Consider the following 17,567-nt stretch of genomic DNA (forward strand, 5'->3'; position numbering starts at 1 on the left):
CTATTCCATTTCGTAGAACTGTTCCACCTTGTACTTTTCGTCAAATCGTACTTGTTGGGCCATCGCAACGTCGAGTAACCAATCCGGTACTACGATCCGCGGTTCCATGTTGCCTTGGAGCGCCATCTCTCGAAATTTGGGCCAAAGCGATTTCTCGTCTCTGGCATCACTGCTCAAGAGGTAAACAGGCTCGGGGGGCTTACCCTCTTCCTCGGCGGTTGCTGGTCGAATTGTTGTTCCGCTTCGCGCTCGATAGATCTTGAAAATGGCACCATTCGCCTCGGCAATGGCTTTGTAGCTGTCTGGCCCAGCGCGAATCTTTTCCGTGCAATAAATCGGGATGCCGACGAGTAGCTTGCCTTTGTTTGCCTTGGCGCGGGCGACTGATTTCTCGAGCTTGATGTTGTGCTTTTTCTCCGCCTCATCGTCATGAAGAATAAACTCATCCACATCAGGTAGATTACCCGTTTCTATGGCTTGGTCGATGAACGTCGATGAGATGACAGTTGGTCCACGTGCAAGAGCACATAGAAATTTGACAGTACGGACAATGTTAGGCGCTGCCAGATAGTCGCAGGGCTGACCCTCCGCAACGATTTGGATTCCCATTTCTCGTAGCTTTTTCTGTAAAAACTTGTTAGAAAATATATATATTGGCTCGGGCCTACTTACTCGATCATGGGCTTCCTTGTTCTTGTCTCCAACCCATCGATTAAATCCGGTTAGAATGATGCGCATGGTAATGTCAGGAAGTGATGGTTTCGCCTTCTTTGCTGGTCGCTTGGCTGCTGTCGTATTCTCGTCGACTTCTGGGGTCACACTTTTCGTCTTGGTGTTGGTCTTGGTGTTGTTCTTCTCCGCTTGGTCCGCGGCCCGTTTACCACCCCAGATTGCATTCCCTCCTTTGGCCATTCTCTTCTTCTCTTTCTCATACAGAGCAATATCATCACTTAGGCCATGTAAAGCTGCCTGTGCTTTTGCTTTGGCACTGCGACCGCCTGTAGAGATCACCGAAGGGGTGTCATTCTCCTTTCCAGCATGCCTTGTCCGAATAGGCGTTTCAACAGCAGTCTTGGTAATGGCCTTCTTCTTTGTAGGTCTCTCGTTCTCTTCTTGGACGTCTTCCATCTCAACGTCTTCACTGTCGATCTGACCGATTACAACGCCCTCTGCTGGTCCTCTTGGGTATGCGTTCTCCTCTGCAGCTTCGAGAATCTTTCGCTTTCGCTTCGCTGCCGGAGACAGGTTTTCGTCGCCACCTGGGTAGTACTTCTCCCTCAGTTTTGACTCATCGAAGAAAGTTTTGCCAATTATCTCCCCAAGATTGGTACGCGGAGGGAAATGAGTGTACTTCTTAATGCTGATCGGCGTGATCTCACATTTGGCATAGCTCTCCTCGATCCAGAGATGATTGACAACCTGAATACCCCATTCAGGCGCTGCTTTGCATTTCTCACTAGAATCGCGTGCCGTGACCAGATGTGTATTCTCTGCTTTCATCGTCTTTGTGAACTCGGCTCCACACGCCTTGATGAGATTCTCCAGGTAGATACGTGCTTCACCGCCGTAGTTCGATAATGTGATACGCAGTTTCTCAAATCCTTCGATGCCGTTTTTGGGGATAGGATAGTGCAGTAGTCTCTGAAGAGGTGATGTCCAACCATTGTGCACAATAAGCCAGTAAAGCCAGGCCAAGTTGCCAACATCCTTACACGATTGCGCTGCTTGAACGTACTCAGGCCCGTCGCGGTACTGGCAAATGAACATGTCGCAATTATCAACTTCGTCCACCACTTTTCCGCCTCCATGAATGATGATTTCTTGGATCACCTTTGACAATCGGTCGGTAATGTTCAAATCCTTGGACAGCATAACGTGACGGTCCTGGAACACGGTCACAGGAGGGCGAACCACCTCACCATCGGGTGGCAAAGGTAGGTACGCCGGGGTCGGCGATGTTGCTCCTGACAAGTTCCCGTTTGTTGGAATCTGCACCTCATCTTCGGGAGACTTCTTAAGAATCTCGGGGTTCGGCAGTAGATATGGACCTTCGTCGATGCGCTTTCCAAGCTTGAAACAATCATCGAACCTACATAATGTTAGCAGTCATGCATGGCAAGCTCCTCGCACAAAACACACCAATGTGGCAAAACCACCTTTCCTTTCCATCCCCTCTGTTTCGCATTTTCAATCTTGGGATGTTCCATTGATAATGCACAAATATGTGTGGTCAAACGATTCGCATCTTTAGACTCCTGCCCACCCAGAGCCATCACAGCACCGGCAATGCTCTCTTTGTCTGTCTCCGGTAGATCGGCGCACGTAACGACCACCTCGGAGAATATCATCCTCGGGTCAGGTGAAAAGGGTCTGATCGGGCCCTGCTTTCGACGGGCAATGGAGATGGTAATCCACTGTGTTGTCACGACGGGGATCATGAAAGCCTGCGCTTCGGTGAACTGTGGGAAGTCGATCGTGTTGGAAATGATGTGTGTGACTTTTTCGATAGGCAGGGAGCCATCGCGTCGGGGTTCGCAGATCGTAGCACCATTGTCTTCCAAGATAGTCGATAGCTACAGAACAGTCAGTACGTGAGCAGTCTGCAAGATAAAGTCCTTAACAAACCTCTCCGATAAGCTTGGGAGTGAGTTCATTACTCGCGACAAACGCGATGGCGCATTCTTCAAAGAGGTTAGAAGTCATCTTCCGTTTAAGAAGCAAAAGAAGAGACGAAAGAGAGCAAAAATAAGTTGGAAAAAGAAAACTATGACTCCGTGGTTATGACATGAAGCCTAAGTGTGATTCTAAAGCTCAAGATTGGCGATTGGTTTGGGAAATTAGTGGTAATAGCAAATATCGTGGGATGCCTAGAGGAAGGTACGAAGGCATTTGTCAAGCTTCCCGTCCCTGCAGACGCGCCACTCAACGCGAGAGACTGGCGCGACCACGTGACTGTGACGAAGGAAAGAGACTTATGATGGCACCGGGTTTGTGAGGAATCTTGAGTACCTACCAGAGACCCCCGCGACGAGTCAAACCCCACCAACAGAACGCGCTCTACCCACCTCGACTTCTGCCTCAGCTCTTCACATGTTACACCAACTCCCGTCTAAAGCACTATTCTCTATCGTCAGGCATTGATTTTAGCCAACCAGGACAGATCTACGGTGAATAGGTAGTCTTGGGAACTGTGTACTTTGAGATTGTTCATTACTATGATATGTCGAGATATCTAATCCATCATTGCTCCGAGTAACTGGTGCCCAGGGACAGCCGTAGTACATTAACAAAGGGTGTTTCCCTCCCAACAAAGCAATCATAACTCCAAACACCTGTACCTATGCTTCTTGTCATTAACGTTGCGTCTTTCTGTGCACTTTCTCTTCTTTTTAGCCCACTACGCCCAACGGTCCCTCAACAACTTCTTCCAAAGACGCCAGCGCCACAGCTGCTCCCATCAAGGAGCTCTCCTTTGCCGAAACAAGCTTGATTGTTCGGGTTTCAGCCTTTTCCTTTTGATCACTTGCTACCAAGTCATCCAAGTATGACTGGCAGCTGTCAAGGTAGCCTGGGTAGCTCTCAATGACTCCGCCGTTGTAGGCGACCGTTGTCTGGGCAAGATCACGGTCTGCCTCGGCGCCGTCCCGCTCAGCAGATCCTGGAGATAGAGTTTGGACAAACTTGTCCTGGCTGTCAATGCGAAGACTCCAGAATGCATGAACTCCGGTAGCAACGAGCGCGCTTGAACGCCTAGAGATGAACGACGCTAGTTGCTTGAGCAATGCTAGGTCGGCTGTCGTGGGAGCATGACTAGATGGGTGGCGAGAGGAGAACTGCTTGCGTGCCTCTTCAAGACCAGAACTTGTATCCCTGTGCATTGTTAGTATCCTCGACATCGTTGAACAGGGTGACGGAACTTACTTCTCAATAATAGAAAGCGTCTCAGTCGAGAATGAATAAGGCTTCTGCAACGAAGCGGGAATCACGCCTCCGAAGGCCCCTGTTATCTCGATGGCTTCAACAAGCGCAAGCCTGCAGATTTCGCCGAGATAGTAGCCACTGACCATGTGCTCCAGAGGCTGAAAGTCGGGTCGAGAGTGGTTGGCCAACAACTGTTTGTCCCATCTTGTCAAGGGCAAGATATCACGTCCCATCATGCTGATCTCGCTGTTGATGATAACGTGCGTCGCTTTCTCGAACCATTGAGGGGGACGTTGGCCGAACTTGACTCGTCCAATGGCTGATACAGGAAGGTAGGCAGCGAGGTTGACGCCAGTGCCAAGGATAAGACCGAATCGTGTTGTAGGGTGGTTATACGACTCTGATAGTAAGCATGCACTTGAGTCGTTGACAATAGCTCGGAGTTCTACGTTAAGACCGCGGTTCAGACAAGCTGTTCGCACAATCTCTCCAAGGTCCTGGCCTAACAAGCCGTTGCATGCACAAAAGCCTTTGCCCATACCTTGCAGCTTGCCACCTGCCAGTGATGTTTGTCTAGAGAAATTGTTAGCGCTATATGTAAGCATGAATATGGATATACATACTCGATAGGGAAACTCCATGCCATCGACATAGGCAAAGGTCCATCAGATCTATCATCCTGCTCTAGCTCTGTTGAAAGGGTTTCCATTATCCTCTCCGCCATCCAATCGAAGAAAGCCATCCCCTCTAAAGCCTTGATCTCGGGGCTGATGTAGAATTTCCGCGTGCTGATAATTTTACTCTGTTCCCCGATATTGGACATGCGACCACACAGTTCCACCAATGCTACTCTGAGGGTTGAACCGCCAACATCCAAAGCTACAAAACGGCCGACTTCTGTGCCTCTTGGCAACTGGTGACTGTACGACGGCAGCATACATTCCATGTCTGTCTCAAGTCGTTCTAGAAGCTGTTTTCGCAGGTTGCGAGATAGTTGCTGCAGACCATCTTGGGCGATAGGGTCGAGGAACAGAGATTCGGCTTCTTTAAGAAATTCTTGGATAGACCTGCGCGGTGTGTTACCAACTCGAGGTTTGCCGGTTGTGTCATGACCCAGTGAACTGCTCCAGTAAGCCAAGAGAGACTGAACCAGTGATTTCCCTCGAAGGAGACTCTTGATGATAGCAGCCAAGAGCTTCTTTTGAAAAGTCGACATTTTGAAAAACGAGTGATTATGTTATGAAAGATAGTAACGAAGGAGGAGAGGGAAAAGGAGCCCGACTACCATGGGCACGACGGAAAGTAAATACCAAAGAGAATACGAAAAGAAGAGACTGAAGGAGTCTGGTGTCGAAGGAACAAATGGGGTGAGGGTGAGGATGAGGGTGAGAATCTTACGCCCCAATGGACCTACTACTACTAGCAGGTGGAGAGAGAGTCTGATGGACAGGCACAAGTCCTGGATCGGTAACAGAGGCGAGATCTAGGTTGAGAGAAACGATACGGAGATGGGGAATAGAAACGGGCCACCTCTGATGGGACATGCCAAAAGTGACTTTTGACTGGGTCAGAGAGGATGGGAAAGAGGACGGAGAAGGACGGAGGGACTCGACGACGTTGCAAAGGAGGTTCGAGTCAAGTTGGGTCGAGTCGAGTTGTGGTCGAGTCGTGGTTGACTTCTGTTTCAGTTCACGCTGTGTCAAGTCAAAGTAGTAAAAAGCAAGGTGGCATATCACATCCGTTTCAGTTCATTATGAGAAGAGAGGTACCTCGTTGAGGTTGATCATTGATGAGAAATTGAATTCAACGTCGCACAGCGCAACCAGAATAAGGACAAGGCGCCCGCTGATGCTGCTCAGGCGACACGCGACAACCGCCACCGGAGGTAAACACACTAAAGCAGGCGCTACAGAGCACATTGCGTGTACTGAAATGAAAGTATACTTGTAATTGCTGTTGACATTAGAGTCGAAAGGCTTGTTGGGTCAGACTTTGAATGGTCTGGAGGATCTCTACCAAATGGGGGGAGTTGTAACGTTGCGTGTGAGTGCCCCGTGAGAAAGTGGATTGGGTGGTTCTTTTACGGGCGGGCTGGGCTACCTGGTAATGGATCTGTACCTAGCCTAGGCCTAGTCCCACCATCCCACCACTAAAGCATCACGTTTTGGGTAATTGTTAGTGCACCACTAGCACTGCATCTTTAGCCTCTCCTCTCCATAATAAATAATAGTATTACTCCAAGGGTTCATCTCATCTACGTACATGTTACCTTTTGACCCTCTTCCTCGTTACACTCGTTTTAAACCTGGATCCCCGATTCCCAAGCAGGGTAGGTAGCTATTGCATCGTATCGCCAAGAGGCGTAATTTGAAACAATCTGCCCTTCTTCGGTGGCTCTACCATTACCCTGGCAGGCGGATCGCAAAAAAATAGACACTTAGAGGAGGCCAGACGAAAGAATTAGCGCACTCTTAGACTAGATTTCCCAAGAAGTTGGTCTGTCTTTTCTATCAACCACTTAATCAGTGTTGGTTTTTATGCAACTTACCTGCCTGGACCCTTGTGACTGTCACCTTGAACAACAGTGCTTACCTACTACACATAATCAATCTCGGACTTTGATACTTCGGATTTGATTCCTAGATGGGGGCTGAAAACCATAAGCTTCTAGACCAATCAATACGATACGATATAGCTAACACGAGCAAAGACTGTTGCCATATTGCCACCAAGTAAACAAGCGAGTTCATCCCTACCCTTGATCAGATAACACGCTTCCAGGTTCTAACGCTACCTTACATCGGAGCTAATGCCGGCTACTGCCTGTCATTATCTATCTCCGTCTTTAACCCGGAGCGTCTTCAGAAGCTTCTGTAACTTGATCTTCAACCAATAGCAGTTCTTGTCCAAGCAACCTTGACGATAACACCAGAAGCAGTACAGTGCGGGCTTCACGACAGTGTCAGAAGTTTTATCTGACGTCTACAGTAAACGTTTCATCCCCTCCATCATGATTCAGTACAAGCATCGTGACTCTATCCTACCTTACATGGCCACTGAGCGAAGTCGCTTGCTCCACGCTACGCCCTGGTTGGCAGAGGGAAGGTGGTGGCCGAACCCGTTGCTCCTGCCATGATGCAACTACTCAGTGACTCTTTCTTGGTAATGACTTGCACCTTTCGGATGTGTTCTTCCTCATAAGCAACCGGCTCCTCCAGCGGGTAATCTCACTTCTTCAAAGCTCTACACACCCATAAACCCCTACTACAATTCGATAACACTGACTATTATCTTCATCTATAATCATCACCACTCATAAGTCCACTACAACTTTCTACTCCTTACACCTTACAACATGCGTCTTATCATCCGTGACGATGAGAACGAGGCGTGCAAGTATGTCGCCAATTACGTGGTGGAGCGTATCAATGCGTTCCAGCCTACACCTGAACATCCCTTCATCCTAGGCTTGCCTACAGGCTCAAGTCCTATCGGCGTCTACAATGAGCTCGTACGCAGATTCAAGGCTGGCCAAGTATGTCCTACATTGTCTTATATCAAACCATCATCTAACCATAACAGGTCTCCTTTGAGAATGTGGTCACCTTCAACATGGACGAATACGTCGGTCTTCCTCGAGACGATCCCAACTCATACCACTCCTTTATGTGGAAACACTTCTTCTCTCATGTCAACATCCATCCTTCCAACGTCCACATACTCAATGGCAACGCTGCCAGCCCAGAGGCAGAGTGCGATGCGTATGAGAAGGCCATCAAAGACGCTGGTGGTATTGATCTCTTCCTAGCTGGCATTGGTGAAGATGGCCACATTGCTTTCAATGAGCCTGGATCTAGTCTTGCCAGCCGCACCAGGGTCAAGACACTGGCCTACGATACCATTCTTTCCAACTCACGCTTCTTTGACAACGATGTGAACAGGGTGCCGAGAATGGCATTGACTGTAGGTGTCCAGACGGTTCTCGAAGCGAGAGAGGTTGTTGTCATTATTCTTGGAGCTCGCAAGGCACTTGCACTACAGAAGTGCGTCGAACAGGGCGTCAACCACATGTGGTCACTATCCTGTCTGCAAATGCACCCGCACCCTATGATTGTGGTGGACGAGGACGCTACATTGGAACTGCAGGTCAAGACAGTCAAGGTGAGCACCTTTACCCCTGCCAAAAAACCAACCGCTAACAAGTGAATAGTACTTCAAGAGTATCGAGAAAGTTGCGCGTGAGCAGGGATTCGAGCAGATTCTCCCCTCCAAAGTGCGAACTGGCAACGTCGCCATCCCTGAAACCAAGATCCATCGAGCTCAGAGCCCTGTGATCATTGCTCCTGAACCTATTGCCTCGCATCTTCTACGAGCAACACCTGCGGGAGACTACTGCATGAGAACACCTTCGCCCGACCTTTTGCCCGATCGCATGGCATCGCGTATTCCTGAACCGAATCTCAACCGCCGACTTACACCAAACCTTGAAGTTCAGACCGATGTCCCAAAGACGAAGGTCGATTTGATCGACAGCGCTGTCGCCATGTCTCCTGAGCATGTCGCCTCTAACTTGCTTCAACCGATGCCAGTAGACATTAAGATGCGGTCCCCTTCCCCTGACCTAGTTCCGGATCGCATGGCCTCGCGTATTCCCGAGCCAAATCTGAACCGCAGGTTGACGCCTAACCCCGAACTGCAGAACAAAATGAACGCTGTTGGAGCTCACTGAGTAGTTACTAGGAAATCGAGATAGGATGGCGGATATGTGGTAGAGACAGATGGGTTTGTCTGGTCTCTATAGAGTTTGCTTAGGATCGAGATTACCAGATTGTATCAATATGGATTAAAAGAAAATCAAGTTTAGCTGTTTTAAAAGGGAGTTACTTTTGGTTAGTTGTAGATTAAAATACCCAGTGGTCATTTTGGATGGTTTGGGCGTTGGAGTGTGTGGTATTGAACTATTGGAGTGTGGTACTTTCAATACACATTTTGAAAACTGGAGATATCGATGTCACTTACTTTGCTTTGCTATCAATGGGTGAATTATGCAGTTTATGCTTGCTACTGACAGTTTTTTGAGTGACGGGTAAACTAAGCAACGAGATCTACGCACTACACATTCGGTGTATCATGACACAGAGCATCGTAACAGCTAGACATTGCATTATAGTTATAGGATACTGGCATGGCTCATCTCATGCCCTCAGTAATAGCCCTTTCGTCCACCATAAACTAGATCTGCTTCCCTATGAAATCGCTACCCAAGAATACTCCCCTATGCCACAGTGTCAACAAAGCAAATCAACTATAATATACAGCAAGACTTTTCCAGCATTTCATAAATCATCTGTATAGACCTTTCAACACACCTCAATCTGAAGCAAAGTATCGTTTGGCCTTGCTCTTGAGCTGCTGTGCCTTCATTTCGGGTGGCATGATCGTGTGATGTACCACGTGTGGCCGGTACACAGCATCCACAGGCGGCATCCTGGTCGAGGGTTAGTAACGTCTCAAGTGGATAGAGACAAAAAACATGGTAACGTACCAATCATCCACAGTTAATGGGAAGTATTCGTACAAGGGATCGGCGCCCTCGTCCGCAGGACTGTTTTCTCGATTTGCCCCCGATGTGGTATAACCTTTACCGGAATTGGGACTATGCAGCTCGGCGCTGGAGCGGTTGGGGCTTCTCTCGTCCTCGGACAGCGACAGATTGATCGGGAGAGAAGGGTTCTGGCGTGGAACCGAATTTTTACCGTTGTGAGCATTTGCTGCTTTGGCAGAATTGCTTGAGTCGCTGGACCAAGCTGGTATCGGGGGCCTGGTCATCGACGGTGATAAGGCAACCCGCTTTGCCGGATGTGGACTTGCACCCGGTTGAGGACTGGGCAGTGGGTGAGATAGTGACTGAGGGGTTGACCAGTCATTTGGCTGCTTATTTGTTAGCACTTCCATTTAATATATATGAAATCGTAACTTACTTGAAGATTGCCGGCGGGAGGGAATCGTTGGGGAAAGTTTTGTGAATTTTCCCGTTCCAGTTTAAGTGTTGGATGGTCAAGATTTGATGTCGAAGTGCTTCTCCTCTCAAACCTCTTATCGCCCGTCAAAGGGACGTCTTTCCTGCTGTCAAAGTTCCTGGGACTTCGACCTCTTACGATAACCGGTCCTGACTGTATCTCTGCTATCTTGACAAGTTCTCCGGTCTGCGTCTTGCCTAGTAGGCTTATCTTTACCACATAGTGTTGCTGCAGGCCCTTTCTTCGGCCATTGTTGGCAGTGGCATGCTTGAACTGGAGTCGTTTCCAAGATATAGGCAGCGAGATACGGTGTGCGTCAAGCTCCTGTCCTGACGTGATATCCAGTGTGATAGTTGGCGGCGCTGTAACGGATTTTGAGTCATCGCCGCCCTGAGGGTTGGCATTCTTCCAAGGTATTGATATAATTTCAGTTGCTTTCCCTTCGATAGATTCAATGGCTGCAATAGAGGCCAGTAGCTCAAATATTTGGATGTGCTGCCCCTGCTCGTTCACAAGATTCCTAATTACCCGGGGCAGGGTAATCTGCCCCGAGCATTGCCATAGGTTACGCCGATAACAGGTTAACTCTAACGGCCGTCCTGTAGCATCTGCTCCAAAGACGTCTTCGGCGACGAAGAACATACCATATAGTTCAGCAGTCATACCGACCTCTACTAGCTGGTTGTTCTCGTTGAGAATAGTAGCGCTCGCGGCAGGGGCAGAAAAGCCGAGAAGCTTGTTGTCGGGCTCCTGCGGCGAGGACTCTTCATGCAGGGCATCTTGAGTCTGAGGAGGCTGAAATTGTCGAGTCGAATATGAAAAGGGATCTTCAAAAGTTGAGGAAAAGGCATCCAAGTCGTACGAACTGCCGAAAGGCAGAGTCTGCAGTGCAGCCCCATCTCTGTAGATCGATTGTCAGCTTCGACTACCATTGTCCAAAATCTTGCGCGCGCGTCGCAAGTGCGATGCAGTACGTACAGTAGGGACTCATCAAAAGTAATGTCCTGATCAAAGACGTCCATGCTCATACTCGTAGAGTGCGCTGATCCAAAATTCATCGCCATCGCTTCGCTGGAAGAGGCGCCAGTAGGCAGCCCCGACATTGAGTTGTAGGTGGACATGGCATTGTTCAGTTGAAAGGAACCGTCAAAGCCTCATTGGATCAAGTGCGCGCGGCGGGGAATGGAATAGCAACACAACGTGATCGCGCAAGTATGTGTAACGATGCAAAACGATCAGTATAAGCTGGCGACACCAGCGATGGCGGTTTTTATTTCCCCGGTACAGCGCCGAGGATAGAAAAGGAGAGAGTTGAAGCGACAAGCAAACAAAGTGCCCTGAGGTTAGAGTGAGCAGAGTAAAGATAGTTCGACTGGAGGAGAGCGGAGGGCGGAGAGTGTGGAGGCTGGACCTGTCCATCCGCTGTATTGCAACTGTAGCCGTAGCCTGTGGAAGGTAGCGTTGTGGGGAGAGACCCACTGGGCTGGCTGACCCTTTCCTGTTCTTGTCCATGGTTCTTATCGTTGATTGGCATTCTATTTTACAATTGGCCCGAGACGGAGAGCTCCATGTGAAGACAGAGGAGCTAGACCCCGCGACCAGCTTTGATCTGCTAAAAATAAAGATTTCGATGAATGCGACACGGAAGGAGGCTTTTGTAGCGGTGTTTGCTATCGCCAATTCATCATCTCGTTGAAACAAAGACATGATTTCAAACTCGACAAGATATTAACAGATACGTAGAACGAATGATGTTTCTATTGATGCTTTTAATCAATGCTCCTTATACGTTTTAAACCAGTCCAGAAACCTTTCTAACGCCAAATACTCTTTGGAATCTACCTCTCGATGCAGCCTTAATCTTTATTCTTATGATAAGCAAACAGTGGTAGCGCCACTGAACACCGACCAACATCATTTACTTCAACTTGCTCTCGTCAGCAGAGTCAACGACCCTCTCCCCAAACTTCCACACTTCATTCAGCACGAGGAATTCGCTTGATCCTCCAACTTCGTCCTGGCTTCCAAAGCTGTCTGATAGAATCACCAGATCTGCATCAGCGCCAGATTCTAGCGTACCCTTGACCCCTTGTAGGCCGAGCATAGCTGCAGGTGTTGAGGTCACGGCTCCAAGGGCCTGAGGGATGCTAGCTCCCGTCCATTTCATGAAATTGTTGACACATTCGAGCAGAGTAATTGAGCTTTGACAAATTAGCTTAGCTCCAAACCTGGCCATAGTGGATTGGCACTTACCTTCCGGCAATAGTTTCAGAGTTCTCAAGAAGAAGCTTAGAACCCCGTTTAACGATATTGTTTGTCTTTCCCCCATTCATCCAAGGATAAGCTCCATCAGGGAGACCTACAAGATGCATGGCATCTGTGACCAGGACGAACCCATCTGGATGAGCGCTGTAGGCAATTTTGATGGTTGTAGGATGCAAGTGAATTCCATCAGAGATGATACCGAAGTAAGGTCGCGGCACACTTTCAGCCTTGCCCAGAACCCCAAAGACTCCTGGGTTCCTGTGATGCAATGGGCGCATGGCATTGAAAAGGTGTGTAATCATCGTAGCACCCTTACTGACAGCCTGAGATGCCTCTTCGTATGTTGCTTCGGTGTGACCAATGGAGTAGATGATGTCTCTTGATGTAATCTCCAGGATCAGATTCATCATCTGTCCCCGTTCAGGTGCGGCAGTAATCATCTTGATGGGGATTGGAGAACCGTCAGGCCCAGGGACCATATTTTCTCGACCATAGCATCGTTCGACATCCTCGATAGAATGAGCTTCGGTGAGGACATTGGGATTATGGACTCCGTTCTTGGTAGGGCTTAGAAAGGGACCTTCACAGTGAGCTCCGAGAGATTCGGCTCCATGCCCGGGGATCCGCAGTTCTCCGGACGGACCAAGGTACGGGAGGGCCTGTCGGTGATTAGCTTCATGTACAATCGCCCCACCAAAATAAAACGCACCTTTTGGTATAATTCCGGTCGTTGACTTGTGATGGTTGGGATGTAAGAGGTGACCCCTGTCCTGACCAGTAGGCGATTGACCTTTTGGATGCTTTTGCCATATTCGGTCATGTCATCGAGTAGGGTTGAGAAGTTGAAGCCAAAGGCGCCATTGAGCTGACACTCGATGAGACCTGGAGCAATGATACGCCCGCCAAGATCAATAGTATCTTCAGGCATATTGCGGCCACCGTAGAAGGAGGCCTGGCTGTCGACAATCTTGCCATTGGTCGAGCTGACCCAAAGGTCTTCCCAAACTAGATCGTTGCCTTTCAGCAACCGGCAGTTGGTAAACTTGGTAAGGCCATTCTTGGGCAGCGTCGGCGAGACGGCGATAGGCATGTTGAAGGATTATAGGAGTGATCTATAAAGAAGCGTTAGGTATTTCACCGTATGCTTGTTGTTTTCGACTGTCGTTCTTGATCTTTGCTCAGAGTCCCTAAGGACAATAAATCATATTCCAAACCGAGGGCGAATCGTGTTATACTAGTATCCCGAAGATCCCATCACCAGACCCGAAAAGCTCCTATCAAGGCGCCGAAGACGGCCACGTTTTCCTGATAGCACGATAAAATTCATATCGTCATATCGTCATTGCGACTCAGTGACCGTGCAAGTTTGACCCGAGTGAACGGTGCCATCGTCGAAACCACGAACAGAGACTGTGTGGGGAGGCTCAACCTGGTGTGGTATGGTCTGGTTCCCTTTGGGTATGTTGCTGTGCATATTGACAGACCAGGGTGAACTTTGGGTACAAAGACCATGGCACCCGTCCATTTTGCCTCAAAACTCATTGCTCATCCTTACCTGGTTCATATTGACTCAACACAACGTGAAACTCGACACCAGCCAAAGGCTTGCTTTGTTGCTGTTGTTCCATGTAACGTAACGTTTAACTGCTGGGGCGTCAGTAACCGCCATAAAGAACAACCTCCACTGACAGAAGGACCAGGACCCCACTTACCACCTTCCCCAACCTCCCCTTGTACTGCACCGTACCTTCCACAAGCAGCCAATCAATATACACCAATCATATCAGCCGAGGTTTAGGCGTTCGGCAACAGCCATTCCATTATGGCCCCTCCTGGGTCAGCATCGTCCTCGTCGTCGCGAGAAGGCTACCGTCATGCCAACGCATCGCATCGTTACCTCAGACTCAAACACGCGGGGCCATCGAGGGATGAGCATCGTCTTCACCACCAAAAGAGATCAAAGTATCATGTGACGAGGCCTCGTCGCCGCCCAACCATCATGGCCCATTCAGATAATAGCGACCTGGATCCATCATGGCAGGATCTCGACCGGTACGTACCCACTCCCATGGTGGTCGGTCCAGTCCATCTCTCCAGACAATTAGATTTACCTCCACCCTTCGGCTCCGAAGTTCGGAGAATTTGAGTCAATTGGATGAATGTGTGAAGTAACAGATTATGCTAACTGGGCCGGCCATGTAGTGCCATTGGGCAGATCCTCATCATGGGCTGGGATGGCACTGAAGTCACGCCCCAGATCAGGACCCTTATTGAGGAGCACCACCTTGGGTCTATCATTCTTACTGCTAAAAACCTAAAATGTGAGTCTTCATCATGGAACTTGGCCCGTTTTATAGTACTGATGTTGTGAAGCTGCTCAGCAAACTGCTGAACTAGTCCAAGAGTTACAGACCATTGCAAAGAATGCCGGTCACTTACAACCTCTTCTCATTGCCCTAGACCAAGAGAATGGAGGTGTCAACAGTCTTTTCGACGAGGACTATGTCTGTCAATTCCCTAGCGCCATGGGTATCGCGGCTACTGGCCGAGCCGACCTAGCGTATGAGGTCACCAAGGCTACTGCAACTGAGATATCGGCATGTGGTGTCAACCTCATGCTGGGTCCCGTCCTTGATGTTCTGAACAATGCTCGATATCAACCATTGGGAGTACGCGCCACCGGCGATGATCCCCAAGAAGTTTCTCAGTATGGCCTTGCTGCTCTAAGAGGAATTCGTGATGCAGGCATAGCCTCCTGTGGAAAACATTTTCCGTCATACGGAAACCTGAACTTCCTTGGCTCAAATCTAGATGTGCCTATTATTACTCAAACTTTAGAGGAGTTGAGTATCAGTGCTCTTGTCCCCTTTCGCAATGCTGTTGCGTCGGGAAAGCTGGATGCCATGTTTGTCGGAGGCTGTGGTATATCTAACCCATCTATGAATGTCAGTCATGCTTGTCTCTCTGAACAAGTTGTGGACGAGCTGCTGCGAGATGAACTAGGATTTAACGGCGTTGCAATCTCAGAATGCTTGGAGATGGAGGCTCTCAGTCATGAGCTTGGTGTCCAAAACGGCGTTATTATGGCCGTCGAGGCAGGTTGTGACCTTGTCCTCCTATGTCGTGCCTATGAGGTTCAGCTTGAAGCCATCAAGGGACTCAAATTGGGTTATGAGAACGGAATCGTCAGTAAAGAGAGAATCTTCACGTCTTTGAGAAGGGTACTCAACCTAAAATCGACTTGTACCTCATGGGAAAAGGCCCTGAACCCCCCAGGCATTTCTCTTCTTTCCCAACTTCATCCATCTCACCTGGCGCTGTCACTCCGCGCCTACGACGACTCAATAACGATCATTCGAGACAAGGAGAAGCTCATTCCGCTCACAGCGTCTATGCACCCAGGAGAAGAGCTCCTATTACTGACACCCTTAGTCAAACCACTTCCTGCATCTTCTCTCACAAAGAAACTACTTGCTGCTAAAGACGGCCAAAATCAAGCAGAAGGCCCGCACGAGATGTGGGCGCATAATGATGGCCGCGACCGCCGCGCAATTCTAAGCGGAGAGGGTGTCTTTCGAGAGTTCGGCAAGTCACTTGCCAGAGCTCGTAATGAGAAACTGCTCCATACCAGCTATACGGCTAACGGAGTTCGTCCAGGTAATACTGTTGTCTTCTGTTAAATGTATGCCTTTCTGACCAGCTACAGTACATGAAAACCTCATTCACAGAGCCTCTTGCATCATCATTGTCACCGCTGACGCCAATCGAAACCTATACCAAGCTGGCTTTACCAAACACGTTGACATGATGTGTTCCATGCTGCGCACTAGAGGCCAGAAGAAGCAACTGATTGTAGTCGCCGTCAGCTCTCCCTATGATTTTGCTATGGACAAATCAATCGGTACATATGTCTGCACCTTTGACTTCACCGAGAGTGCTTTGCATGCCCTTGCGAGGACACTAGTGGGAGAGATTGCACCACTTGGTACACTTCCGGGAACGTTGCGGAAGAGCAAAAAGGTGGTCAAGTCGAGACAACACTGGCTGGTGGAGGAGTACAGCTCCGGGCGTGACGCATCAGGGTTGAACGACCTTCTTCGAGCTGTCCACCGAGCAAGCGCACCGGATCTGCAGTTCTTACGTGCAACGACAGCTGCGTCCTTCCAACTGAACAACCCCAACATTGTCGAGTCGCACTTTGTTGTCAGAAACAGTAGCACAAATGCTTTGTATGGCTTCGCTGCTACTTATTATATTCATGGGGTCGGTATCCTGGGCGGCGTCTTTGTTGAGCCTACCAAACGTGATGTGTCTATCGGAAGGTCTCTTCATCGACGAGCACTCAGGAGCCTTGTGCAACACCGAGGAATCAAGCAAGTGCAGATTGGCTCGTCGTTCCCCGGTGTCTTCCTTGGCATCCCTGTTGATGTCGAGGTAAACACAATTAAAGAATGGTTCACAACCAGCGGCTGGGATGTTCAGTTTCTCCGCCGCGTTTCAAACATGATTATTCAAGACCTAACAAACTGGTCCGCTCCTGAAGGCTTATCTCAAAGTATCCAAAGAGCGGGTATAAGTTTTGATCTAATCCACGATTTAGATCATGCGGATGGCGTGCTGAGCCATGTCCGTAACCACGCAAGCCCAGAGGTCTTGGAACTGTATCGCCATGCATTGTCAGAAACGAAGTTGAGCGGGATCGTCCGAGCAAAAGATGCTTCAGGTAATCTGCTGGGTACAGTCATTGTTTGCAATCCGCACAGCCATTTGGAAACCCATTTTCCGTCTCTGAAGTCCCGCTCAGAGCACATCAGCGGTATTCTCGCTCCAGTTGTACCTTCTATGCCACTGGCAACTCTTACTTTGCAGGGCCTGGCGTTTATGGGCGTTCGTCAAGCCAGGAATCACAAAGCGACGAAGGCTGTCTTGGGATCGGTAAGCTATTAATTTTCGCTATTGGAACTCGCAGTTTACTAATGAATCAGGTTATGGACGATGGCACCGAGACTTTGACAGCCATGGGCTTCGAGACGCTCCAAGCGTTCGAGGAGATCACCAACTCTCCAGAGAATGTAAGTCACCAACACTACTAGATTTGAGGCAGCAACTAATTTGAAACAGTTTTCAAGCCTAGCATGAAACACGCATTGATCTGCTGTGCATAGTTGTAGTGAAATTGCTTGGAGTTGGATTAATGGGTGACCTATATCATATTTGACTTTTATAACTGCATGCTTTGATGATGTTTGATCCTCTATATGACATCTTAACGACTTGATTACCAATTTATAATTTCTATCATTTGTTTATATCTTTGGCCAAAAGCGCCTGGGTGTTCTTCTTGGACCATCGTGATCCGGT

General features: G+C 48.9%; 6 protein-coding genes across 6 annotated transcripts; 2 read left to right on the forward strand and 4 right to left on the reverse strand.

The window, feature by feature from the left end:
- Positions 1-2,703, reverse strand: B0J16DRAFT_384886 (BRCT domain-containing protein; the record flags this gene model as incomplete). The annotated part of the gene is made up of 4 exons (XM_046131463.1): positions 1-624; positions 673-2,089; positions 2,140-2,573; positions 2,626-2,703. 4 exons carry the CDS (start codon positions 2,701-2,703, stop codon positions 1-3), a joined length of 2,553 nt encoding a protein of 850 aa, XP_045983471.1.
- Positions 2,704-3,185: 482 nt separating this feature from the next.
- Positions 3,186-5,317, reverse strand: B0J16DRAFT_142519 (uncharacterized protein). Its single transcript, XM_046121919.1, has 3 exons — positions 4,545-5,317; positions 3,922-4,494; positions 3,186-3,870 (listed from the first exon to the last, which is right to left on the reverse strand). Exons 1-3 carry the CDS (start codon positions 5,135-5,137, stop codon positions 3,390-3,392), a joined length of 1,647 nt encoding a protein of 548 aa, XP_045983472.1. The 5' UTR covers positions 5,138-5,317; the 3' UTR covers positions 3,186-3,389.
- A 1,959-nt stretch (positions 5,318-7,276) lies between these two features.
- B0J16DRAFT_356040 (uncharacterized protein) lies at positions 7,277-8,650 on the forward strand (the record flags this gene model as incomplete). Its single annotated transcript, XM_046129448.1, has 3 exons — positions 7,277-7,456; positions 7,504-8,082; positions 8,132-8,650. The coding sequence occupies 3 exons, from the start codon at positions 7,277-7,279 to the stop codon at positions 8,648-8,650; spliced, it is 1,278 nt and encodes a 425-aa protein (XP_045983473.1).
- A 339-nt stretch (positions 8,651-8,989) lies between these two features.
- On the reverse strand, positions 8,990-11,350 carry B0J16DRAFT_142536 (uncharacterized protein). Its single transcript, XM_046121920.1, has 4 exons — positions 10,920-11,350; positions 9,903-10,842; positions 9,467-9,852; positions 8,990-9,409 (listed from the first exon to the last, which is right to left on the reverse strand). Exons 1-4 carry the CDS (start codon positions 11,060-11,062, stop codon positions 9,292-9,294), a joined length of 1,587 nt encoding a protein of 528 aa, XP_045983474.1. The 5' UTR covers positions 11,063-11,350; the 3' UTR covers positions 8,990-9,291.
- Positions 11,351-11,753: 403 nt separating this feature from the next.
- B0J16DRAFT_142610 (uncharacterized protein) lies at positions 11,754-13,506 on the reverse strand. Its single transcript, XM_046121921.1, has 3 exons — positions 12,916-13,506; positions 12,195-12,865; positions 11,754-12,142 (listed from the first exon to the last, which is right to left on the reverse strand). The coding sequence occupies exons 1-3, from the start codon at positions 13,294-13,296 to the stop codon at positions 11,860-11,862; spliced, it is 1,335 nt and encodes a 444-aa protein (XP_045983475.1). The 5' UTR covers positions 13,297-13,506; the 3' UTR covers positions 11,754-11,859.
- A 241-nt stretch (positions 13,507-13,747) lies between these two features.
- B0J16DRAFT_342772 (glycoside hydrolase superfamily) lies at positions 13,748-17,486 on the forward strand. Its single transcript, XM_046127926.1, has 7 exons — positions 13,748-13,839; positions 13,907-14,258; positions 14,409-14,527; positions 14,580-15,863; positions 15,913-17,141; positions 17,192-17,278; positions 17,328-17,486. The coding sequence occupies exons 2-7, from the start codon at positions 14,029-14,031 to the stop codon at positions 17,343-17,345; spliced, it is 2,967 nt and encodes a 988-aa protein (XP_045983476.1). The 5' UTR covers positions 13,748-13,839; positions 13,907-14,028; the 3' UTR covers positions 17,346-17,486.
- Positions 17,487-17,567: the final 81 nt, after the last annotated feature.

The sequence above is a fragment of the Fusarium flagelliforme genome (genome assembly GCF_020744385.1).
Source record: "Fusarium flagelliforme strain FIESC 12 MPI-CAGE-AA-0113 chromosome Unknown B0J16scaffold_4, whole genome shotgun sequence".
Taxonomy (NCBI): Eukaryota; Fungi; Ascomycota; class Sordariomycetes; order Hypocreales; family Nectriaceae; genus Fusarium; species Fusarium flagelliforme.

Coding starts and splice junctions, on each gene's coding strand:
- B0J16DRAFT_142536 (XM_046121920.1), bottom strand. CDS start 11,062: ATGTCCACCTACAACTCAATGTCGGGGCTGCCTACTGGCGCCTCTTCC. Junction 9,853..9,902: donor CTCCCGCCGGCAATCTTCAA/GTAAGTTACGAT, acceptor ACAAATAAGCAG/CCAAATGACTGGTCAACCCC. Junction 9,410..9,466: donor CCATTAACTGTGGATGATTG/GTACGTTACCAT, acceptor ACCCTCGACCAG/GATGCCGCCTGTGGATGCTG.
- B0J16DRAFT_142610 (XM_046121921.1), bottom strand. CDS start 13,296: ATGCCTATCGCCGTCTCGCCGACGCTGCCCAAGAATGGCCTTACCAAG. Junction 12,866..12,915: donor GACCGGAATTATACCAAAAG/GTGCGTTTTATT, acceptor AATCACCGACAG/GCCCTCCCGTACCTTGGTCC. Junction 12,143..12,194: donor TCTGAAACTATTGCCGGAAG/GTAAGTGCCAAT, acceptor AATTTGTCAAAG/CTCAATTACTCTGCTCGAAT.
- B0J16DRAFT_142519 (XM_046121919.1), bottom strand. CDS start 5,137: ATGTCGACTTTTCAAAAGAAGCTCTTGGCTGCTATCATCAAGAGTCTC. Junction 4,495..4,544: donor GCATGGAGTTTCCCTATCGA/GTATGTATATCC, acceptor CAATTTCTCTAG/ACAAACATCACTGGCAGGTG. Junction 3,871..3,921: donor ACGCTTTCTATTATTGAGAA/GTAAGTTCCGTC, acceptor AACAATGCACAG/GGATACAAGTTCTGGTCTTG.
- B0J16DRAFT_342772 (XM_046127926.1), top strand. CDS start 14,029: ATGGCCCCTCCTGGGTCAGCATCGTCCTCGTCGTCGCGAGAAGGCTAC. Junction 15,864..15,912: donor GGCTAACGGAGTTCGTCCAG/GTAATACTGTTG, acceptor GACCAGCTACAG/TACATGAAAACCTCATTCAC. Junction 17,142..17,191: donor CGAAGGCTGTCTTGGGATCG/GTAAGCTATTAA, acceptor CTAATGAATCAG/GTTATGGACGATGGCACCGA.